General features: G+C 52.6%; 3 protein-coding genes across 10 annotated transcripts in view; 2 read left to right on the top strand and 1 right to left on the bottom strand.

Annotated features, from left to right (window-relative positions):
* SLC25A22 (solute carrier family 25 member 22) overlaps positions 1 to 7,367 on the top strand; it is a 51,832-nt gene extending 44,465 nt beyond the window's left edge. Inside the window, exons 6-10 of the mRNA XM_058026372.1 lie at positions 462 to 580; positions 2,284 to 2,452; positions 3,269 to 3,423; positions 4,241 to 4,316; positions 5,144 to 7,367. Of these exons, the coding sequence (XP_057882355.1) occupies positions 462 to 580; positions 2,284 to 2,452; positions 3,269 to 3,423; positions 4,241 to 4,316; positions 5,144 to 5,297 (673 nt within the window). The 3' untranslated portion in view covers positions 5,298 to 7,367. The remainder of the gene's footprint in view (positions 1 to 461; positions 581 to 2,283; positions 2,453 to 3,268; positions 3,424 to 4,240; positions 4,317 to 5,143) is intronic.
* Positions 7,368 to 10,014: 2,647 nt separating this feature from the next.
* Positions 10,015 to 13,736, top strand: IRF7 (interferon regulatory factor 7). 2 transcript variants are annotated; one of them, XM_058025506.1, is made up of 11 exons: positions 10,015 to 10,176; positions 10,250 to 10,412; positions 10,644 to 10,806; positions 10,888 to 10,970; positions 11,128 to 11,173; positions 11,279 to 11,383; positions 11,472 to 11,654; positions 11,769 to 11,894; positions 12,049 to 12,420; positions 12,581 to 12,699; positions 13,394 to 13,736. In XM_058025506.1, the coding sequence occupies exons 1-11, from the start codon at positions 10,154 to 10,156 to the stop codon at positions 13,538 to 13,540; spliced, it is 1,530 nt and encodes a 509-aa protein (XP_057881489.1). In that variant the 5' UTR covers positions 10,015 to 10,153; the 3' UTR covers positions 13,541 to 13,736. The 2 variants fall into 2 exon arrangements, with proteins under 2 accessions (XP_057881489.1, XP_057881490.1); XM_058025507.1 differs by lacking the exon at positions 13,394 to 13,736 and having other exon boundaries at positions 12,545 to 12,629.
* LOC131084234 (malignant fibrous histiocytoma-amplified sequence 1-like) lies at positions 10,484 to 23,852 on the bottom strand. 7 transcript variants are annotated; one of them, XM_058025503.1, is made up of 11 exons: positions 23,543 to 23,852; positions 20,229 to 21,108; positions 19,495 to 19,621; positions 18,723 to 18,909; positions 17,626 to 17,816; positions 17,038 to 17,525; positions 15,713 to 15,870; positions 15,057 to 15,216; positions 14,543 to 14,613; positions 14,336 to 14,442; positions 10,484 to 10,555 (listed from the first exon to the last, which is right to left on the bottom strand). In XM_058025503.1, the coding sequence occupies exons 1-11, from the start codon at positions 23,571 to 23,573 to the stop codon at positions 10,544 to 10,546; spliced, it is 2,412 nt and encodes an 803-aa protein (XP_057881486.1). In that variant the 5' UTR covers positions 23,574 to 23,852; the 3' UTR covers positions 10,484 to 10,543. The 7 variants fall into 7 exon arrangements, 6 of the variants coding, with proteins under 6 accessions (XP_057881486.1, XP_057881485.1, XP_057881483.1 ...); XR_009114535.1 differs by lacking the exon at positions 10,484 to 10,555 and adding an exon at positions 13,620 to 13,699 and having other exon boundaries at positions 14,032 to 14,442; XM_058025502.1 differs by lacking the exon at positions 10,484 to 10,555 and adding an exon at positions 13,881 to 14,120.
* Between the last annotated feature and the right edge of the window lie 11 nt (positions 23,853 to 23,863).

Below are 23,863 nucleotides of genomic sequence, written 5' to 3'. Positions count from 1 at the left end.
GGTCTGTGTTTGTTGACAATTTTTAAAGGACTAGGCTGGCAGGAGGAAAGCTGCTTATCCCCCTTAATGCTCAGGTCCTCTGCTGCCCTCTGAAGTGATACCCTTTCTGAAAGCTGTGCCCTGACCAGGGGCACCATCAGCCTGGAAGAAGCTGCAGTGCTGTGCCAATGGGTGGAGGGGGCTGTGTGCTCCTGTTTGGGGCTGTTCTGATGGGGCTTGTGGCTTTTCTGAATGTTCTGTTTCTGGGGACAAAATGAGTCTGTTTTCCAGGTCAGGTGGTGCTGGCAGAGATGCCAAGCCAGGGTTGTGCTGAACTGTCAGGCCTAGCAGGTTCTTCTGTCCCCTTGGCTGCCTTTCCTGTAACCCCCAGCTGGCCAAGGGGCCTCGAGCCTTGTACCCAGCCGGCCAAGTGTTATTCCAGGCCACCTCCTCTGATGACTCTCTCTCTTTTCTTTGGGCAGGAAAAAGCTGACACTGCTGAGGGAGATGCTGGCAGGCTGTGGTGCAGGTACCTGCCAGGTGATTGTCACCACTCCCATGGAGATGCTCAAAATCCAGCTGCAGGACGCAGGACGCATTGGTACGTGGGCTCTTCTTCCCTGTGCCCTCAGCAGGGAGAGGGGAAGGAGCTGGGGCTGGGCTTTCAAGGCAGAGCTGAGAGGAGGAGTGGAGAAAACCCTTTTCCCTCCCCCTGCTCTCCCACGTCAGAGATACCACAGATGTAGCAGGTTTCTCCTCCTCCTCCCAGCTTCCTTCCCCCCGCACTTTGCTCAGCTGGCTTTGCAGAGGCCCTTGCAGTTACAAAAGGTGGTGGGTTTTTTGCTCAAAGCAATAGGCTTGGCAAGCAAAACAGCAAATGCTGTTGGTGGATGGAGAGACAGGAGAGATGAGTGGGTGGTCAGCTTGTGGGTGATTCAAACCTGGTAGATCCTGTGCACCCAAAAGGGATTAACATCCTCCAGTGCCTTTCCTGTGCTGCTTCCTCCATCTCTGTGTTTTCTGATGTCTGTTTGTAGCACCTCCCTAACAGCTTCCCAAGGGGATGTGTTATTTTCAGATGACTTGTCTCCCCTTGTACTCTTTTTTCCTCTCTGACAAAAACAGCAGTTTGTCTTGGTTGAAACAGTAAATAAAATTCTCCCAGTGCACTGGATTTGAACGAGATTTGGGATCAGGCTCCTGGGACTGTGGGCGTGAGCTGGCAGGCAGCAGAGGCAGGAGGGAGCGTGAGCCTTTTGGCTGAAACACTGTGGAGTGTTTCTGGTGAGAGCAGAGACCAGAGTCTGGCATGGAGACTCCAGGGGAGAGAGCTGCTTGCTCCTTCCTTAGTTTCTTCCAGAGGTCAGTCTGAGCTATGGCCCCACTTCCCAGGAGCCCTGCATGACACTGTTAGATACCATGTTTATGGCCCTTCCTGGAAAATGGGCCAATTTGTCCTTTAATCTCTCATTTGATGTGGCATTCCTGAATAATCACAGATTTACTTTTTCTTTTCTCTCTTCACTGGTTTTACTGCAAACCTTATCCTCTTTGTGCGTATTATTTTAAAATGTTGGAAGGATTTAATCCGTGGTTTGAGGGTTCAGGAGAGGTTTTCGATGCTGTGAACAGCCTGTTCTCTGTGTGGCAGGAGAGCTGTGGTGTGCCGGGATTACTTACAGAGTGAGGTGCTCTCCATCTTCTGGCCAAAGGGCCGAAGCGCAGCAGTTGGAAAAGTGGGAGGAACCAGGATGTGTTTAGAAATGTGACTGAGAAACTCCCCAGGTTAATGATTGCTTTCCGGGGAGGGAGGCAAAGAACAGAACTTGGGGAAAACTGTCTCGTTTATGAGCATCCTGTTTGTTACACTGGCAGCTCAGGGACACACCTGGAAGCAGGGACTGTCCCTTGCCTGCTCACAGCACCCCCTGTTCTCTGCACTGCAGAGATGGTGTGGGACGGGCTTGGGCAAACCGGCCGTTGGGAGAGCGCAGCCGACAGCCCTGTGCTGTGGCAGCACTGCCAGCGACTGGCACAGGCTGAGGGAATGGGTACACTGGGGGACAGCCTGGCAGGGCACCTGCCTGGCCTTTGTGTGTGTGTTGTGCTGCCCCTGTAGCTCCGTGTCCCGCAGCCTGGGCAGCGGGAGGCTGCTGTGGGGCACGGGCAGCAGGAGGCTGCTGTGGGGCACAGGCAGAGGGAGGCTGCTGTGGGGCACGGGCAGCAGGAGGCTGCTGTGGGGCACGGGGTCCAGGAGGCTGCTGTGGGGCACCCGCAGACCAGGGCTGGCTCTCTGCTCCCCAGAGGCACAGAGGAAGCTCATGGCGGCGCAGGGCCAGCCCTCCTCCTCCCCCGCGGCGGCGGCCCAGCCGGCTGTGGAAAAGCGCCCCACAGCGACCCAGATAACCAGGGAGCTGCTGCGGAGCAAAGGCATCGCCGGACTCTACAAGGGCCTGGGAGCCACGCTGCTAAGGTAGGATGGCTGCTAAGGTAGGATGGCGTGGGCTTTTGCACGGGGCACTGGCATCCCCAGCCTTGGGCCTGAGGCACCACCCATCCCGGGGATGAGCCTGGAAAGGAAGGGTTGGCTTCAGCAGGTGTGGGCTTGGTTTAGTTCGTTTTCCATGCACAGGTTTAATACATTAAAGAAGGAAAGGTCAGAGAAGTGATGGAGGGTATCTTTTTGTTCCTGTAAGATTTAATTCTGCTGCTTTCTGTGAAAGGTTTTTGTGTGCCCCATGATCTGTATTTTCACACTGTACAGAAGTCCATGTGAGCTGGCAGAGTAAAACTGTCAGCCTGAGACCCCAGGGTGTGCAATGGGAGCTGGCCACAGAGCGTGTTGGATGCAAGGACTGATGCCTGCTCTGACACTCTGCCTACGCTTTCACAGTGTCACTCTAGCTTTAACAAAGATAGAGCTAAAGCAGCACCCAGGGCGATGGAGGGCAGGATGGGACCTCTTGTAATTAACAAAAGTGGTCAAAACAGTTGACCTCTGAATGTGCTGGTGTCTTTGGTTTGAGTGTTGGAGAAAAGGAGGAGCCCACTGATCCTGCAGGGCTACATCCCTCCCATAGACCTGTTGTCCTTTGTGCAGTCACTTTTTCCCCACTGAGTTTCAGCTCCTGTCTGCACTGCAGTCACAGAGCCAGGATATCTGCATTGCACTCGTGGCTGTGCTGACAATGTGTGATGCTTGCAGCCCTTCCTTTGCTCAGTTTGTTGGTGTCCTGTGCTGACTTCGGTCATCCTTGTTCTTTCTTCCTTTTTTCCTACCCCACTGCAGGGATGTCCCATTCTCCATTGTTTACTTCCCACTGTTTGCAAACCTGAACAAGCTGGGCCAGAAGGACCCCAATGTCAAGGCTCCGTTCTACGTGTCCTTCCTCTCTGGATGTGTGGCTGGCAGTACGGCTGCAGTGGCTGTCAATCCTTGCGATGGTGAGTCCTGAGCAGCCTGTGCTGGTGGCCTGGTGCCAAGTGACAGGACTCAGAGGCCCAGGCTGGGCCAGGTGAGAGGAGGGTGACTGTGCCAGCCTTTTTGCAGCATGAGCACACAGAGAGGACAGCTCTGCTGCCTCCAGCTCTGATGGTGTGAGTTCAGCTGAGTTACAACATGGGCCACAGCTTACACACAGGTTTGCAGTACTTATTAGGTATGTCAGGAAGAGAGTGTCACTGATTTCAGATATTCTTGGCAGGAAAGGCACATTTCCATGTGAGGCAATAATATGCAGACCAAGTGGACTTAAAATTGTCTGGGACAAACAGGGGAAGCCTCAGATCTGTGGCCTTTTCTTCTGCTCCACAGCAACTGCCTTAAGTACCACCTTGGTTTCTCTCCTGTGAAAAACACCAGAAAGTAATTGCTCTTTCCCCAACACTGCACATGCTCCAAGGTGTGAAGAAATGTAGGAGTAGAATTACGTGTTTTAGATGCCTCTTCCTGAAGGAGATGAGCTATTGAAAATAAGTTCCCACTTTGCAGAGACATATCTGAATTTGGAAGGTTTAAAGCTTAAGTCAGCTTTTGAAACCTTGATCACAGGGAGGGAGGGAGGGAGGGAAGGAGGGGTTGGGTTTTGGGTGGCTTTGTGTTTCTTTTATCCATATGTAAAGGAATGGGTTTGTTTTCCCTGATAAATGTGTGAAAATGGTCTGTATTCTTGGTAATTTTGTTCTGACCATTTCAAAGACATTACTCTCCTGCCTGCTACACTCCAGTGCTCAGCGGTGTCTCCCCTCTCTTTCCCCCCAGTGATCAAAACGCGGCTGCAGTCCTTGCAGAGAGGAGTCAATGAGGACACCTACTCGGGCATCCTGGACTGCACCAAGTAAGGCTCCTCATGGCAGAGCCACCACATCAGGTGTTTGGCCAGGCAGGCAGTGCAGCTTCTAGATCCAACCAGAAGCTGTGCTTCATGTTCCCTCTGTCCCTGTGCTTCTATCAATCTGTCTGTCTATCTGGAGATATATATATCATATATGAGCAGATGTATAAATACAGTTTTATAAAAGAGAACTTCCCATATTGAGCAAGAAAAATATAGCATTTATATTTAAATACTTCTGTCCAAACCCCAGTAGTCATAACACTGAGATTTTATTTCTGCAAAGGGAGGCAATGTTGTAGTCCCTCCCAAGGCCCCACTGTTGGAAAATCCTACAGTATTGAGTCTCATATCCCTCCTGGGACTGCTCTGTGCAGTGTCTGCAGAAGCACTGCCAGAGTGTGCTATCCCCAGCTGCATTATCCTCTGATCCTTTGCTAAACTATGGTCTGGCTGCTTCAAAACACAAAGGGACTTCTCTGCTTTTGTATTCCAGTGGTAGCCAGAATCTGTTGTCATCTGGCTTCGTCCCATGCTGAGGGAGCTTTTGAGCAGGGGGATCGCTCAATGCAAGCATGGGGTTGTGTTAGCTGTACTTCTGGACACAAGCAGGGATGCAGGGATGCAGGGATGGGGCAAGTTCCTGCACGGCCACTTGCAGAGCACTTGGGCAGTGATGGGAGATTTGCTGTGGGGGCTGTGCCAGGCAATAGAGCTTGCCTGAGTTTAGTCTCTGGAGGGAGGTGGAAAGGCAGGGCACGGCCAGGGGCTCTCCCGGCACGGTGGAGGGGTGGGATGGACACTTACCTGTCTGTGCCATTTCTCCCCAGGAAGATCTGGCAGAGGGAAGGGCCCTTGGCCTTCTTCAAAGGGGCCTACTGCCGAGCCCTGGTGATCGCTCCTCTCTTCGGCATTGCGCAAGTGGTGTACTTCGTGGGCATCGCGGAGTTCCTGCTGGACCTGCTCCCCAGGCGCCGGGCCTAGCCCCGCGGGGCTGCCTGTGCCTGCCCCGTGCAGCGCCGGATCCATCCCCGTGTTCGCCATCCCTGTCCATCCGTGTCACAGCAACAGCACAAAGGCTTCGGCAGGGCCGCAAGGGACCTGGGGCCCGCGTGGGCAGACTGGGGAGGGAGACAGTCCCTTCCCTGCCGCCTCTGGAACCCGCCCCTCCCGCTCCTTCCATGGACAATACTTAATTATTCCTCTCTCTCTCTCTCTCTCTCACTCTCTCTCTTTTTAATTTCCCACTTTTTGGTTTTAAATTGTCATTCTTAAGGACACTGGTAAGCGCAGACTGGGCTTGCAGACCCAGAAGTCTCCTCTCAGTCTTGGGGAGGAGGAGAGATGGGAAAGTAATAACTTCAATCCTCATCCACTCGAGTTTCCCTTTCTACCTGGAGCTGCCAGCCATCTGAGGAGGAGCTGGAGGGGCAGCTGTGTCCCCTCAGTGCCTCCTTGGCTCTGCTGACCTCGGGTCAACAGTGAATGCTGCACAAAGGGGGCTTAACTCATTGCTGCTGGAGGCAGGGGTGGGGGGGATGCTGGCTCTGGCAAGTTCCTTGGCCTGGAAACCTTCAGTCCTCCCTTCTCCCTTTTTAAAAACTAGTTGGACTTAAATGAATTCTGACTGTTCCTATTGATTTTGTAATTATTTTTGTTTTAAAGCAAAGGGACGTCCCTCCTAACTAGGTGTCACAGGCACATCTGGGTGAGGTGCAGAAATAAGGTGTCTGCTCTGTAGGGAACATGTCTGTGGGATCACATGAATGTCCAAAGATGCTTCCCTGCTTGGCTACAGGCACGGAAGGGAGAGGAACTTGGGATCAAGTTATTTTTGTTTCTGGGTGGGTTTTTTTGTTTTTGTTTTGTTTTGTTTTGTTTTTTAGTTTGTTTTTGTTTTATTAGTTTGTTTTTTGGGGGGGTTGTTTTGTTTTGTGGGGATTTTCTTTAGTTCTATTTTGGGATTTTTTTTTTTTGGTTGTTTTTGTTTTTAGGTTTTTTTCTGTTTGGGTTTTGTTTGAGTTTTTTTTTTTTTTAATTCAGGGTTGTGGGGAGGAAAAACCAAACAAAAAGAAGCCACTTACATTCCTTCAGCCTGCCCACCCCTAGAGTGATAAAGCTGTGGCTGCAGGTGTAGATCAGCCGATCTGATTTTTTCCCAGCCTGACCCCAGGTGTGTGGAAGGAAGCACTGGCTCCAGTTCGGGCACTGCCCAAGCCCATGGAGCAGCAGTAGAAATGCTGCACCTGTGGGCTCACCCTGCCAGGTGAGAACACAAGGTCTGGTTGTGCTCTGATGTTTGCCTTGGGTGTGGCTGGAGGCAGAGGGTTGACATTCTCTGAGCAGGGAGCTGTTTGTGAGCCCCGTGCATCACAAGAACATCCTGTTTGCTCCCTGTGGGGGTCAGGGCTGGGTGGCAGGGGGCAAACCCACACCTACAGCCTGCTCTGTCAAAGGGACACTGCCCCAGCTAATATCACTTGTCAGAGGAATTCCTCATTCAGTACTCTCTTGGGCTGTGTGACTAATTCTAGTTGAAATGATCTTAAGTGTGAGATCTACCAACCCAGTGTGATCTTCTCCGTTATTTATTCCATTTGGTGCAATCCACCCAACTTTGGTGTTGAAATTAAACTGATTGAATTCACTTTTCATTCCTTCTTTTTGCTTTATTCTCCAGGCGCCTGCTTGGTGTTTGTGTTTTGAATGTGTATTTAAATTAATTTTTAAAATAGCCTTGTTTGTAATGTTTAAAAGAAAACCACCTCTGTTTCACCGTTCTTTGGTTAGGTTTTTGTGAAATGTGTATGTTGGGGGCCTTCTTCCTTGATGCATCCTTTTTCTCTTTGAAAAAGTTGTTCTGTGGCTGATTTGTTACTTGTCACTTCGCATATGTGAATAATTTTCTTTTCTTTTTTCTTAATGACTTCTGCGTGTATCTGGGAAGGAATCTGTGCAAAGGCAATGATAGATGTCTGTGCTGTGTGTAGTGCTGTGATGCTGCTCTTGTTCTGGATTTCCCTTGGGTGGATTAAAAGAGAAAGGTTTATTTTATTTTTTCTTTAAGGTGCCCCATTCCTGGCTGCTTTTTGATTTACAGGGAGGGTCCCCAAAAGAGACCCTGATGATAAAACTTGTGGGGTTTCAGCTTGCCCTTCTTCCTGCAAGGAATGTCCTGGAAAATGGGTGACTTGTGGCTGCAGGAATGTGTGTGGGTGCAGGTTTGTATAGTGGGGTTAAGTTTGGAGGAAAATTTGGTGCAGTGAAGGGCTGAGATTCAGGGAAAGCTCTCCTTGTCCTTCAGGATGCTTTTAAAAACTTCTTTGTAAAACTGATTCTTTCTCCTGAAATCTCCAGCTCTTCTTCCACTGTGCAGGAGCTGGTGGCCTAAATGAGGCTGATTTTTGGCTTCCTGGACATGTCCCTGAGCCAGCAGGACTTAGGGAAGTGGCAGAGGATAACAGCTGTGGCTGTGCAGGACAGGTACCCCCCTCTCCAGGCAGGCAGGGTCCTGCTTGCAAAAAAAAAAAAATTAAAATGGGAGAATTCCCATCAATTGAATTAATCACTTATTAACTGAAACCACTCTGCACTGATTGCAGCATTGAGGAATGAAAGTAAATAAACACGCCTCTGCTCCCCTCCCTGCAGGTGCTGCTTGTCCCTGGGGCAGGAGCCAGCAGCCAGCACCACTCCTTGTTCTTCCCACTGGCAGAGGCTCCCTCCTCCCACCCGGGCCCTTTCCAGCCTTACCTCGTCCATGTCAGCCTTGTCCCCTGCTCCCACCCTCACCTGGCTCTCCTGGCTCCTCTTTGGGTTTCATGGTGCTCACTGCCCTTAAATACATTTTGCTGGATCTGCTGAATGCCCCTCTCCTGGGTTCAGGTGCTCAAGCCAGTTCTGGCTTATGGAATTTCCTGCAACAGAAGGATGAAATTTCCTAAAACCCTGGGGGAAAATTCCTGGAAAATGAAAGGAAAAATCCTGGCAACCAAGGGGGGAATTCCTGGAGCACAAAAGGAAACCATCCTAGAAAGCTGAATATCCTGGATAACAAAGGGGACAAGACAATTTCTTTAAGACAATGTAGGAATTTCCATGTGAGAACTAGGGGCAAGTCCTTGAAAACAAAGGGGGAAATATTGGGGGAATTTCCTACAAGGCTATAGGGGGGATAGCCTAGAAATAAAAGGAGGGAAATTCCATGAAAGCAAGGAGGAAATTCCCTCAAATACCTGGGAAATTCCTGAAAAGCAGAAGTGACATTGTGTAAGAAAGTAACAGTGACATTTCCGAGAGGGAAAATTTCCCAGAATGCAAAGGAGGAACTGGTGGTGCAAAAGGGGAATTGCCTGGAGAGGATGAATGATACTTCTTGGGAAAAAGTTTCTTGCTTCCCAGTGTGAGGAAAATCCACAAACACTAGAGGTTTTTTCTCTCCAAAAAGGAGGCAGAGGAGTTCTTCAATTTTATTCAAATAAAGTGAGAAACTCCACCAGGCCACTCACCTGTGGCATTTCCTCTGGAGGTTTCAGAGGGGGCACCCTCCTTTTATCCTGAACTCCCGGCCGCCTGCTGCCCTCTCCCTTTCCCCATTGGCTGAGGCACCAGGAAGGTTCAGCCTTCCAGAGCCACCTCCCACCTATCCCACCTTGAACCTACCATTTTACCCTAAAGTTCAGACCCTTGTCTCTTTCAGGAGCAGATCTGCCTGAACTTTGCTACACACCTGCTGCCCAAAGTCAGCAGAGACATTGGGACACATTTCAAAGACATTAACACCCAACCTGCACCCAGCAAATTGTTTGTAAACACATGGGCTTTCCTCTCACCAGGGAGTAACAGTCATGTGGAAGTTTCCCAGGAAAGGAATGGAGATCCATCCCCTAAGGGGAGGGAAAAATCATAGGCAGGGATGGAGGATTCTAGAAAGCAACAAAGACATTTCCCAGGAAACAAGGAGGAAATAGCCTGCAAAGCAACTGGGAAATTTTCTGGAGAGCAACGGGGGATTTTTTAGGAAGGAAGTGGGGAATTTCCTGGGAAACAACAGGCAGTGTTCTGGAAAACCATGCAGAGTGCCTAGTAGGCAGTAGGGAGTTTCTGGGAAAAGAAACTTCGTCAAAAACAAGCTGCACATTGGGAAAAAGGCTGCAGTCCCACGCTTCAGCCCCACTGGCCCCTCCACCCCTTCCTGGTCCTTGAGTAAGGAACCTCTCAGGGAGTTTGGGTTGTTTTTGCTGCTCCCCACAGAGCTCAGAGGGCTCAGGGAAGAGCCGGGCGGTCGCTGCTGCTGCCCTTGACCCCCATCCTGTCGGGGCCATGGGCTGCTTCGCCTCTGCCTCGGTGCCGAGCGCTGCCCGCCGCACTTTGGCCTTTGTTGGTTTGTCATTTTTGGCAACACGGCCTTGGCGGGCAAGCCAAAGCAGTAGGGAGAAGAAGGATTAAAATAAACATCTGGACACGGCCCGGGGGTTTCCAGCTCCGGGAAGCCCCGGCTGGAGCGGGTGCGGCCGACCCCCCGCGCTGCGGGATTCCCACGCTCAGCTTTAGGTCCGGTTTATTAATTTTAATTAGAGATACTCTGGGCAGGGCCGTGCGCGGGGTGCGCAGCGGCGCGGCCATGGCCGGGGCCGGGGCATCGCTCGGGCACCTCCGGCAGCGGCGGCTCCGCCCCACCGGCAGCGGCGGCACTTTCACTTTCGGAAGGGACACGTGATTTCCAGGAAAACGGGAGGGGCGGATAAAGGATCGGGAAAGAGGCGGCCGCCCCCAGCACTGAGGTCACCACCCGGCAGATACGGCACGGCACGGCACGGCGGCTCTGCGGACCCGGCACCATGGCAGCGCAGGAGAAGGAGGGGTAAGCGGCGCCCAGGACCCCCGGCCCGCCCCGGGTGGCCCCGGTTCCCCCCGGTGACGGTCCCCGCCCGCAGGGAAGCCCAGAAGCTGCGGTTCGGACAGTGGCTGCTGAACGCCATCAACAGCGGGAGCTACCGGGGACTGCGCTGGATCGACTCTGCCCACACCATCTTCCGTGTCCCCTGGAAGCACAACGCCAGGAAGGACATCACCAGCAGCGACCTGGAGGTCTTCAAGGTGGGTGGCAGGAGTGTCGCCAGCAGGGACGTGGAGATCCTCAAGGTGGGCGGGGTGGGGGTCGCCAGCAGCAGCCTCAGGGTCTTCGAGGTGTGTGGGGTAGGATGGTGACCAGCAGCAAGCTGAGGTGTTCAAGGTGGGAGCTGGGGAGATGGGGGAAGACCAGTCATCCCTGGAAACCTCCCTTCTCATGGAGCCAGGGACCCCACGTTCCCCTCCCTGCACCCCCAGGGCTGGGCAAAGGTCAGTGGGCGGTATGAAGAAGGCTCTGAGGACCCGGCCAAGTGGAAGACCAACTTCCGCTGTGCCCTGAGCAGCACCCACTTGTTCAAGCTGGAACAGGACCATTCCAAGCGTGGTGATGACCCCCACAAGGTCTTCTCCATTGTCTCAGGTGAGCCTCGCCCCATGGAGGGGCTGTGTTGGATGGGGTGGGCAATCTCAGGGCCTCCCATCCCTGGTGCTCTCCTTTCAGCCGCCCTCCAGGACAGCAAGGACGGAGATTCCAACATCCCCAACCCTTTGGTGGACCAGAAGGCAGCACAACAGCAGCTGCAGGTAGCTGGGTGGGCACAGCAGGCCGGGCAGGTCCCTGCTGCCACTCGACAAGCATTGCTCCTAAGCTGCAGCCCAGCACCTGGCCAAAATGTGGGCTGGGGGAGGTTGGGTGCCTGGCAACCACAGCGGTAAGATTCCATTCTCCTTACCTTTCCAGCTGGAGCTCCACCCCCAAGACATGGCCTCAGCCATTGCTGTCCCGGGTAAGCACTAGTCCCACAATCTTTTTTGGGGGAGGACACCCACTAGGCTCAGCTGGGAGTGATTTTGTGGCTGTGAGACATCCTACCCACTGTGCTCCCCCTCAGGAAGCACTGAGCCCATAGAGCTCTCGATTCTGGAGGAGCTGCTGCAGCAGTGTGACATCTCTCCCCGTGACCTTGACTCGCTGGCCCCATCCTGGGTGCCCGCAGGTGAGACCAGCTCTGCTCGCGGGGTGCAGGGTTGGTGACTGCCTGGGTGAGTGATCCCAGCACCTTCCCACACGTGGTTTCCCTGCAGGGGACACTCCCCACCAGGACATTGTGCTCCAGCCTCACCAGGACACCCTGCTCCAGCCTTACACAGACACCAGCCAGAACAGCTGCTTCCCTCCCACGACATTTCCACAGTGGGTGCCCATGGTGGAGCAACCCACCTTGGACACCTACCAACCAATGGGCCTCATGCCACCAGAGGAGACAGGTGGGTGCCGTGGGACAGGATCTGGCCCTGGCTGTGGGAATGCCATAATGGGGTGGGAACAGGCCAGGGTGGCATCTGGAATGGTGATACAGTGCTGCTCATCTCCATCTGCAGGGGCCATGCCACCGCCGTGCCACCTGACGGAGGGCACGGTCCCCATGCAGTATGCAGTGGAGGCGACAGTGTTCGTGCCCACCGCCAGCCCCGTGCCACAGCCACAGCTGCTGGTGGATAACACAGGTGAGGGTTATCAATTATTAATAGCTATAAATGATTATTAACAGTAATTAACAGTTATTAACAGTTATTAGCAGTAAATATGCTTGGGGGGTGCTTTGGGGAGGGGGAACGTTTCGGTTTGGAGGATGCAGCTGCTGATCACTTCCTGGTGCAGATGACATCATGTCCATCCTGGATGTCACCATCTACTACCGGGGGAAGGAGCTCCACCGGGAGGTGGTGAAGGGCAGCCGCTGCCTGCTGACGTACCAGCGCCCCAGCCAGCCGTGGCCCTGGCACGTGGTGCACTTCCCCAGCCCCGCCGGCCTGCCCGACCGCAAGCAGCGGCGCATCACCGAGGAGCTGCTGGGCATCGCGGGGCTGCAGCTGGAGCTACGCGCCCCCAAGGTCTTTGCCACCCGCCGGGAGAAGTGCAAGGTGTTCTGGGCCTTGTCCCGGCAGCTCGAGGGGGGCGAGGAGCCCCCACCCAACCTGCTCTGCCGGGACCAGGAAACGCCCATCTTTGACTTCAATGAGTTTTGCATAGGTGTGTAGGGGTGTCACGTAGTTGCCCGTGTGTTTTTACCTGCCCAGCCTGGTTTGGGGCTCATGGGAGCCAGCCCCAGCATGTTACAAGCATCCAGACCCTCCCAGCCCCTCTGTGCCCCCAGGCTCACCGCAAAGCTGAGCCCTGTTTTGCCTCACAGAGCTGAGGGACTTCCGCAACGGCCAAAGGCGGCGATCCCCTGACTTCACCATATACCTCTGCTTTGGGCAGGCCTTCTCCAACGCCAAGCCTAAGGAGTCCAAGCTCATCCTGGTCAAGGTGCAGTAGCCAAAACCCACCACTATCCCACTGCTGCCCAGGAAAGGGGAGAGACTCATGGAGGCCAGGGGAGCTGGGACTCTGGGTGCCTGAGGAGGGGGACCCTCGAGGTCGAGTTGGGTGGGAGATGGAGGGACTGGGTGCCTGAAGAGGGACCCCTGGGGACTGAGGCAGGTGGGATTCTGGGTGCCCAGGGATGGGGACTCCTAGGTGATAGAGAGGTGATGGAGTTTCCTCAGGGACTGGGCAGGGGGAGCCTCAGGGACCAGGGGAGGCGAGTTCTTGGGTGCACAAGGAGGGAGGCCCTCAGTGTGCAGTGGAGATGGAGATTTGGGAGCTCTCAGGATATGGAGCAGATGGACATCTGGATACCCAAGGTGGGGGTACCTTGGGGGCTGAGAGAGGTGGGGGAATTGAATGACAGGGGAGGGAGACCCTTGGTGCCATGAGGGGCTGCATGACCAGGGTGGGAACCCTTGGGGACCAGGGAAAACATGGGTGGAGAATGGGCCAGAGAGCACTCAGGGTCTGGGTGGGATGGTGTGGAAGGCAGCTGCCCAGGGACAGGGACCCTCAGGGGTTGGGGCAGACAAAGAGTGCCCCAGACATCTTCTCCCTCCAGGAGGAGAGGGCCATGCAGGTTTTGCAGCTAGATCAGGCAGCTGCCCCTAACCCCGATGTTTTGCTGCTGCAGCTGGTGCCCAAGTTCTGTGAGTACTGGTACGAGCAGGTGCTGCAGGAGGGAGCCTCCTCCTTGGACAGCCGCACCATCAGCCTGCAGCTCTCCAACTCCTTCGACCTCATGGAGCTCATCGAGCAGTACAGCATGCAGCTGGGCTGAGCCCTCCTGCCCCGCTCCCCATGGCCCTGGCACGGGCAGCAGGACCACTGGGCATGCCAGGCTCTGCAAACCAGCACCCCCCAACCTGAGGACGACTTCATGACCAGTCCTGGAGCTCACACATTCCTTTTCCTCTCTGTCAGCTTCTAGTGGGTGTTTCTGTGGAGTGTGGTAATTTACAGATGTATTTTCTTATTTTTTCCAAGTTAAAATATATATATATATAGAAATGTAGTTCTCTCTTGCCTGGATATCTGCCTCTGCTATTAGTCTGAAATCTTCACCACCCCCTTCTACCCCCAAAACCATGGGAGCCCGTGCCCAGCCTTGTCTCAGCAAAGTCCCTGCTGGCAGGGGTGGGCTGGTATCAGAGAGCTTTATCAGCACCTTCTTCCCCTTAAATTTGAGTGGATGAGGTGACTTCCCAGTGTGAAGGGATGCATTTATCAATGCATTTATTCTCCTGCATAAAGGCTGCAAACATAACTCACAAGCAGAATGTGTTGAGGACAGCTTGGCCTGGGCTAAACAAAAGTAATTCTTCATTGAGCACCGCCCAGAGTTACTCACTGGAGATGTTCTGGAAAAATAAGGCAGTAAGTACAACATGGAACACCCAGACCACCAGCTCAGTGGTGCAGAGGGGATGGCATCTCAGGGAGGAGTGTGGAAACCAGAGGGCTGCCTGAAGATGGGGTGTGCCCTCCCCAGGCTGCAGGCAACTGCACCCCCTCATTTCAGGAGCCTGGCCATCACTGTTGGTCCCTGGGCAAGGAGGGGTAGCAGTGTCCTTACCTGCCGAGTGACCTGGATGCTGCTGGGCCCAAAGGTGGTGGTCCCGTAGCTTGTCACGTAATAGTGAGCAGAGGGCTGTGCTGGGAGCTCCTCCAGTGGCCTGGGTACTGTGGGAATGGGGCACCCTTAGCCCCTTAGCCCCATGAAACCCTCAGCCCTCTTTCCCCTTAGCACAGCTGTGGCACAAACTCGGGACACTGGGCTCACCTTTGGGCAGGAGCAGCTCTGCACCAAAGCGGTGCCCACACGTCCCGCAGGTTTTAACGTCTTCCTTTGTCCTGTGGAGGAAAAAGCCCAGGAAAGAAGCAGCAGGAGCTGCTCTCAGCACTTCCCATGGAATGTGATGCCAAGGCTAATGGAATAGGTTGCTCTTCCCACCCTGACCTGAGGTGCAGCTGTTGGTGGGACAGCTGCTGCCCTCCCAGGTGCCTGAGCACCTTCAGCTCCTCATGAAACAGGGACATGTCCAGAGTGAGCATTAGGTGCCTGAGCCCCAGAGTCTCAGCTTCTTCACCTTTCCCTCCATGCTCCAATTTCCCACACCAGTAAGTGTGAACACCACATGGGACATGAGCTGCTATGGTTGGGAGAAGGGCACTGTGGTGCCTGGTGAGTTTCATGATTAATTTCACGTGTCTTTTAGAAGCTGACCAGGCTCACCAGCATTGCAGTAGTGACCACTGGGTCCCAGCCTTGCCGGGAGGGCACAGTGTGTACGTACGTGGCACCTGTGCCATCCATGTCTGGCCAGAGGAACTCCGCGGGGCAGCCGGACGTTCGGCAGGGAGACTTCACACACACGTGCAGCCCCGGCCACTCCTCAGCGAGCTTCTGGGTGATGAGCACAACTGCCACGAGGAAATCCCAGGCAAACTGGAACCCTTCCAGGCAAAATGAGAATGTCTCTTTCTTACAGCCTCCAGCCACAGCAGCCCAGGACATTCTGTGGTGACCCACACAACCCACAGCCTCAACTGTCAGACTGGCTCCATCCCCAGTTAACCAAACATCCATAAGGAATTTAATGATACATTGGAAGAGCTCCCCAACTTGGGTGGCCCCTTTTGCTTATCACTAGAAGATCCAGCCTTAGACTGTTCTCTGCTGGGGCCTTCTGGGGAAGGACAACCCATTTGCTCCATGATGAGAATGAAAACTTGGCATTCCACTTTCATGTGATATCTCTAGAAGAGTCCTGAACAAAATTCCATGGATAAATGGGAAACCTTTAAGTGGACTGCTGGTGGACCCAGGCCAGGTTAGGGCATGTGGCAGAGGCCTCCTGGCGCACACTTCCCATAGGGTTGGAGGTGGCAGGAGCAGAGCTAAGGAGACACATGGGGTTGGGAGTCATGAAATACGGATCAGGGATCTTACCTGTCCTTTCTGATGGCTTTCTGCTGCGGAGCTCCAGGTAGCTGTAGGCCCTCTGGTTATTCTCTTTGATCAGCAGAGGTTTGCCATTGCATACAAGCAGGCAGGTCACCTTGGCCACCCAGTGTGTGGAATAGAAGGAGCAAGCTTTCACCAGGAACCTACAAGGAAATTGCCCATGGCTTTCATCACTTTTCTCCTAGCTTATCCCTAATGCTGGAAGAGCTGGAGGGACTTGAAAATATGAACCAAGTTTCAGTAAGAACAGACACCAAGTGAGGACCTTCCCCTACTGAAAGCTCAAGCAGCAGAAACAGCCTCTTAAACCAAGAGATTCTTCCAGAGTTGGCCATCTTGTCCTGGTTTTGTCTGGGATGGAGTTAATTTTCTTCCTAACAGCCGGTACAGTGCCATGCTTTGGATTTAGGACAAGAATTATATGGATAACACACTGATGTTTTAGTTGCTGCTGAGCAGGGCTTACATCAAATCAAGGGTTTTTAGGTCCTCAGGCTGCCCTGCCAGCGAGGGGGCTGGGAGGGGACAGCCAGGACAGCTGACCCCAAATGACCAAAGAGATATCCCATATGGAGTGGCATCACGCTCAGCATATAAACCTGGGGGAGAGCTGGCTGGGGGACCATTGCTTGGGAACAGGCTGGGCATGAGTTGGTTAGTGCTGAGCAATTGTTTTTTATTTGTATCACCTGTTCTTCTTGGGTTTGATTTCTCTCTTTGCTGATTTCCTTTTCATTACAATATTATTATCGCTATTACTGTAATTATAATAATTTATTTCAACTATTAAACTGTCTTTATCTCAACCCATGAGTTTTCTTACTTTTCTGATTATCTCCCAGTCCAGCTGGCGAGAGTGAGTGAGTGGCTCTGTGGTGTTTGGTTGCCAGTTGGGGTTTAACCACAACACCATCAGATAAAACTCTAGACACAAGTCCAGAAAACCAGGAGAAGTTCCAAAATCTGGTACAGTTCCAACACCCATAGAAATTGGAACATTCTTGGGTGAGACTGTGAGACCTCTGCCTGCCTGGATGGACACAGATTAGCCAAACACCCCTTGAGATGAAAGGGGAACCAGAAGGAGTGTGGCCTTTGCTCACATCCAGGCAGTGAACATCACAAGGGGTTCACCCAGGGCCCTACACGTGTGAGGCACAGCTGAGCAGCCAGCCTGGTATATTGACTCCCAGCCTCAGGCCTCAGCAGACACAGTCTCAAGAGCCAAGGACTTGCTGAGAGTCATCCTGGCACTGCACCAAGCAAACTCAATCCCACCACCTCACTGACGGCCAGAAACCAGTGCTTACCTCTGGAAGAAGCCCTCAGGTATTTCAGGTGAGAAGTAGGCACGGATGTGGAGGTCCTCGGAGTGATCTCCTCCCCAGACCTCAGACACTTCCTCTGTCTGGTTCAGATAGGTTGGGAACAAGTACCAGGACTTGCCTTGGCTCTGTGTTGTCTCCCATGGCTTCCCAGGCACAAACTCCCTGGCCTGTGGGTTGAGTGCCTCAGTGTGCTTCACCTCCATGCAGAGCTCAAAGTGCTCCAGGAGGCTGAAGAGCTTCCCTCTCCCTCTGTGAGGCCTGAGTCCCATGATTTCCTCAAAGACATCCCGCATGCCTTCCGAACAGAGCTGGTGCTTCACCAAGGCACGCACAGCCTGGTGGCACAGCATTGCCTTGGACTTGAAGGTCCACACCCAGTTGGCCCTGTCTCTGATGGTGGCGTGTTCCCCGATCAGCGTCTCCAAAGAGATGCTCTCCAGCTGCTGGACGAGCTGGTGCCGCACCAGCAGCTGCATGGGAAGAGGAGGAGAGACAAGGTGGCAATGAGAGGAGCCCAGCAAAGCTGCAGAACTTGGCCTCTACAGAGATGGTCCCGATCCCCACTCTCACCTTGAACATGGTTATCAGAAATGTAGGCTGGAGGAAGACGGTGCTTTCCAAGTGCTTGATTTCCTCATACCACACGACGAGCCCGATGCGGTGGAGGTACCGCAAGATGTCCTGGAGGAGCTCTCTGCTCAGGCTGGCCAAGTTCTCACTCTGGGAGAGTTTGCTGAGCAGGTATTGGAGGTCCATCATGCCTAGAGGGAGATGCAGGAGCTCAGCATGCATCTATCAGACACAGCATTCCAAGGCAGATGCTTCAGAGAGCCACCAAACACCCATGTCACCTATGCCATCCCTGGGGAAGTAGCTGGGATCAGTGTGCTTGGTGACTGTGAACAAAAATGTTCTGCCTCTCCTCAGCTGTCCAGCTGACACCCTGAAGCTCCCACAACTTTGCCTTGCCTCAGCAGTGGGAACAGCCTGCCAGGACTTTATGAAAAACAAAGCTAATACTGTTTTTTTTTTTCCTGTTTGAGGAAGCAAGTTTGTTTCTAGCCAGAAAACCTCAGACTGCCAGTTAAACCTCAGAGTGCCATTCAGCAATGTAGAGAGACAACAAAATCTGACTTATGTCCACAAAAGGAAAGCATTTCCTCCTTGTTCTATAATCTTACAGTGGCCAGAGATGTCACTGGGAAATAATTAATAAATGTCACAGGTGGAATTAGTACCTGCTTTAGGTGTATAAGCAAGGGGCTGGAGCTGCCTGCTGGCTCTGCTAAGTCAAAAGACACATGGAAAAAAGGTCTAGGCAAGCGTAGGGGCCATTAAATGAGGTTAGCAGGATGTAGATTTGAAAACCACATTGCATTAAAGCTGTGGAGTTCCTTCCTGCAAGATGCTTTTAATTGCTTTTACAGGGAAAAGGTGAGAATGAAAAACATCACTGGAAAGCAAGAAACCAGACCTGTGAGGCGTGCTCAGCATGAACACTGCAAGGTCTTCAGCAGTGACCCCACTGCCACATAAACAGGGCCAGAGGGTGCAGCAAGCACTGGGGAGCCCATCCCCAGTTCAGGACAGCCCTGGAGAGAGCCCGTCCCAGGCACGGGACAGAAGCTCCTCCCAGAAAGGCGTGGCAGAGGTGACAGAGCGCTCACCGTGGTCTGCCACCTCCTCGCTCCCTGCAATAGCCGCGATGGCAGCTTCCACCTGCCGGTAGACGGGCGGCAGCACTCGGACAACCTCCGGGAAGAGCTCCTCGTTCCTCACATGCTTCAAAATAGTGGCCTCGAGCTTCCTGATGGCACGGTGATCCGTGCAGTTGACAGCAACGAAGTTTAAAATCTGGAAAAGAGGAAGCATATACCTGACAAAAGCACACCCAGAGGAGTTTTTCAGCCTGTGAGGTAAATGAAGGACCTAAGGCCCATGAGGTCACCAGGGTGAGAGAAGCCACTGGCTCAGCTTCAGAGGCACTTCCTTCACACCTCTGTTCTAGAGCAGTTCCTGAAAATCACCTGGTCACCCCTCACACTCCTCCTCAGGCACTTGCTACAAGCCACAGGAGGAGATGCCCATCACCTACAAGGACAAGGACCCTGCAGGTCACAGCCAGGGGTTACCACGTCCACCCCAGCCTGGGGAGGGGCTGCAGCAGTGGCCTGATGCAATTGCACCAGGTCCCCTTAGCCAGTAGCACACTGGGCTGCCAGAGACAGCAGGGTGACCTCAGCCAGCCAGAGCCCAGGATAATCTCAGCCCTACGGTTAACGTGCAGCTCTCCATCTCCTTCAGCCTCTCCCACTGGTCCACGTAAAACTTGGGCTCCTCACTGCCCTCCAGGTTGTCGATGAAGTGAGCAAGGTTGCTTTTTCTCTCTGCCAGCATGGCTGTGATCCTGGCCATGATGTCATGTGTCTTCTCTGCTACCTCCTGCTCCTGGCAGCAGTCCACATGGGTTCCCACAGGAAGCACCACTGAGTTTGGGACTCGCATGGACAGGTTGTTGATCCAGAAACCAACCAGCTCCTTGAAAGTTTTGTCATTAGTTTGGTACCTGGGGAAAGGAGAAAAAGAAAATCCCAAATTCACATCTCACCCTCTGGATCTCCAACCAACTTCCACCAGTACAGGCCTGACCACACACTCTCCTGTCCCAGGAGCTCACTTGGACAAGAGCTCAGATCTCAGAATCTGAGATACAGCCCATAGACATGGGCTGTATCCAAGCTCATCCTTCAGTTCCCCATCCTTAAGCTATGGGGTATAGCAGAGCCAAACCCTGCTGTGGACAAGAGCATCCCTTTGTAGCTCCAAACCCAAGCCCCATACTCCCTCCATGTTCAGGGAACACCACAGGATACAGAAGGGATCACAGGGATTTGCTTCTTGCAGAAAGCAAGTCCACTTAGATGAGGTTCAGCTGTCACATAAGGACTTGATACTTATTTCAACCCTTCCAAACAGATGCCTTTGGCAAGGTCATGACAGAGCTGGTGGATTAAAAGCAAAATGGGGAGACAGAGAGCCAGCTATGCCAAATGGTGAGAAGACCACGCCTCAAGGTCCAGCGGAAATGGTGTGAATTTGTGCAGTACAAAGTTTTGCCAGCTCCTTTTTAGTTTTCCCACTCTACCGGGAATCCAAACCAGCTCAGCACTTACATGTGAAGATTGATGACGAGGATGACGAGCGCCTGTGGGGTGATGAACACATGGTGAGTCATGTAGTATTCCAGCTGGCCAGCAAAATCCCAGAAGAGAAATGTGAAGTCCTCAATCTGGAACTCACTGATCTCTATCCCAACTGTTCGCTCTTCCTTGGGCACCAGTTTGGATCGCCCTTGCTTCAGGCTCCTGCAGATGGTGGACTTCCCTGCCAGTGAGGCCCCCAGGAACATGGTCTTGACCCTCTTGTCCTCCTGCCCCGAACTATGCTGAAGCTGGCTGAAGTAATTGCGGATCTGCCGAATGCCACCAGCACACACTTCACTGGGCGGCTCGCGGAGAGGGTTCCCGCTGGCCTTAAACGTCTTCAGGGACTGTCCCTGGAAGAGCTCCCTGGGGAGCTGGCGGAGGGCGTTGTTCTGCACATGGAGCTCCTGTAAGCGTGCCAGCTGCAGGACGGGCTGCGGGAAGGTGCGGAACAGGTTGTTGGAGATGTTCAGGTACTGGAGGCTGCCCCCACAAGCTGCCAGGTCCCTGGGGAGGGCACACAGACGGTTGTTGTTCAGCCGCAGGTGCTTAAGCCTGGGAAGATGGGAGAAAACCCCCTCTGGGATGATCCGGATTTGGTTCTGATTCAGCTCAAGCCTCTCCAAACAGACCAGGCTCTGGATTTCATTGGGAAAGTCCACAAACTCATTCTTGGACAGTATCAGCTTCTTGAGGTTGCAAAGCTTAGAAATGCCAGTGATGCTCCTGAGCTTGTTCCTGTCGAGGTCAAGGCTCTCCAGCATGGTATTGCTCAGGACTGAGGGAGGGAGCACACGCAGCCTCTGGGTAGAGAGATTCACTTCATGCAATCTGTCCTCCTGCTCCTGACCTGGACATGTGGGACAGAGAAGGTGCTTAAAAGAGACTTTGACCTTTGGAATTGCAGACCAATTTTTCTTTTTTTGCATGATTTTGGGATAATTTTGGCCAGCAAAGAAAAGCAGAGGAGCTGGTTGAACAGCAACCACAATTACTGCTTGAACAGCTCATGTGTCCTCTCATGAGAGGAACTGAAGCTGAACATCTTGGCTGGAACTGAAGATGCAAGAACAGTTCCCACCAGATGTTGACCTGCAGCCCAAGTGTCACATTAACAGATTTGCTCTCATGCTTTGAGCCCTGCAAGAGCTGCAGCCACAGATGCATCTGCCCCAAAACTGGGTTTTCTAATCCCAGCAGTGGGCTGTGGGGGCAGAGCCAACATCAGGACAGCTGCTCCCCAAATAACTCGCCCAGCCCACTCGCAGCTCGACCACAGACTATGGGGATGCACCGAGGCCAGGGCCAGCGAGTTCAGACACTTCCTCTATCACATCCTCCCCCCTCCAGACGATGCAGTGATTCCCTGCAGGGATGCTCCCAGCCCTGGGAGACTGGGCAAATAACACAGGGATGCTGGGGTTCCCCAACAGACAGGGAACACAGGCAGGGCCTCAGTGATGGCTGAGAATGTCCCCAGACAGAGAGTGTTTAGGGAAGAGAGATTTGCAGGTGAGGAGAGCGTCAATGGGATGGGGATCACACGATACCAGAGCAAAACATGGTTAGATTTGCTTTCCTCTCCCTTTTTCACTTCCTCCCATGACGCCAAGCATGGCATCCCCTTATGCAATGCACCCATTGGAGTGACTGACTCATCACTTCTCAGCATCACCACTGAAACGTGGGATATGCTCCAAGCCCAGCAGGAAAGCAAGCCTTCACCCTCTCCCACACGCCCAGTCTCTCCCTCAGGGACAAGCCAAAGAACTCCCACCACCAGTGAGCAGTGAAGAGCCAGGGCAGCTACTCACAGGCTCTGGGCTGGGCCATGACTGCAGCGTGGCCCCAGCTGGATCCTCCCGGCGCTCGCCTCCCCCTTTCACTTCCTCCTCTGGTGCCGCTCCCGCCTCCCCCAGCTCGGCCAGAGAACCCCACCCTCTTTCTCCATCCAACCTCAGAGCAGCTCCCAAGAACCTGAACATTTCCTGGCCAGATGGCAGGGCCAGGGTTATGTCCCAAAAGCAGTACTGGAGGTCACCTATGGGACAACCATGGTGGCAGAGTAGGTCCTGAGTCAAATTGCTGGTGCAGCATCCCTCCCTGCCTGTGCTGAACAAGCTTTTGGCATCACCACACTTCCACAGGAATGAAACCTGAAAAGAGGTTATACTGTTACCAAACTACTGCATGTATTGAATAAATAAGATTTCTTCCCTTAAACAGGTAACAGCATCTGATCCAAGAGGGCCAGTCAGAAAGGGGAAAAAAACCCAACCAAGCAGTATACAGAGTACATTGTTTTCTAGAACACACCAGAAGAGGTATTTTTAGGTATGTTTCTCATTGCCTCTCCCAGGAGGCAGCTTACAATTTGATAATTTTATTTTAATGGCAGACAGAATGAAAGAACCAGTATTCTTGTTCATGTAACTTCAGTAGAAAGTTCATGCAGAAGGTGTAATTTTCTGTCTCAGCACTCCTCAGGCAATGGCAGGTGCAGAGGTAACGAATTTAACAGGTCTTACAGTGCAGGCACTCCTAACACATCCTGCGATAGGCTGCTGTCTTTACTGCCAGTTCAAGGGTAACATTAAACAAGAATTTAAAGCAGTGAAACAGCCTGAGGAATGAAATAGACTGACACTATCTTCAGTGTAGACAGTGTAGTTGCTTCTATTATTTGATCAATTTTTATTTTTCAATTATTTTTCCCACCACCTACCCTTTTTCATTCTGTATACAGACAGGTTATGGCAGAATTGCTCCTCTGAGACATTCAGAGGTGTCCAATTCCCAGCCTAAATGTATGCACAACTAGATCACATTCTCTCATTCTTGTGCCAACAGTGTCATTACAGTTTCTGAATTTTTATTTTGTCAAGAAATCTATCAGCTGTGTTTGTATTTACAACCCCACAGCCGTGTTCCATATATCTATTCTAGCTCCAAGTTTAGCTTGAAAACTTCTCTGCCAGCTGTTCTTCTGCAGTTAGTACTGTCTTTTCCAAAAATCTGGAAAGCAACTCCATAGTTATCACTTTCTTATGGTCCATCCAGGCTGCACTTCCACAGAGGAAGCATACAGAACCAATGGAGATTAACTCCAAAATGCTCAGGATTCATCCATAAACACTCCTCTAGCACAGTGAGTGACAGGAGTGAAGCATTGTGCCAGTCCATACACTACTGGTATATAGGCTTGTTTTGTTTAAATAGTAAAAAAATAAACTCTCCAAACCAGTTCTCGTGAAGGGAAAGCCAGCTTCTGAGTTGTAACTTACTGGTTTTCTCTTCAATTTCTCTGTGAAACATCTCCTCCCCAGCAGGATTTGATGGGGAATGATTCAAGTCAGGTTCAAGGGCGCTGTATCATTTAAGGGCCTGTATTTCAGACGGTCACTTAGATAGATCTGCTGCTCTGCAGTACCTGCAGGCAAGGAGTTCTGCTAAAGCCATTGAGATGAAGCCAGACTGTGTGCTGGAATCCTTTGATTCTTGATAGGAATCTGCAGTCCTCCTGCAGAGGAGGAGGGACAATTACTGATCCAACTCCAATCCTCTTCCACAAGCACAGTATTCCTTATGCAAGAGCCACGCCTGCA

The sequence above is a fragment of the Melospiza georgiana genome, chromosome 6 (assembly GCF_028018845.1).
Source record: "Melospiza georgiana isolate bMelGeo1 chromosome 6, bMelGeo1.pri, whole genome shotgun sequence".
Classification (NCBI taxonomy): domain Eukaryota; kingdom Metazoa; phylum Chordata; class Aves; order Passeriformes; family Passerellidae; genus Melospiza; species Melospiza georgiana.
This window is presented reverse-complemented; position numbering and strand designations above follow the sequence as displayed.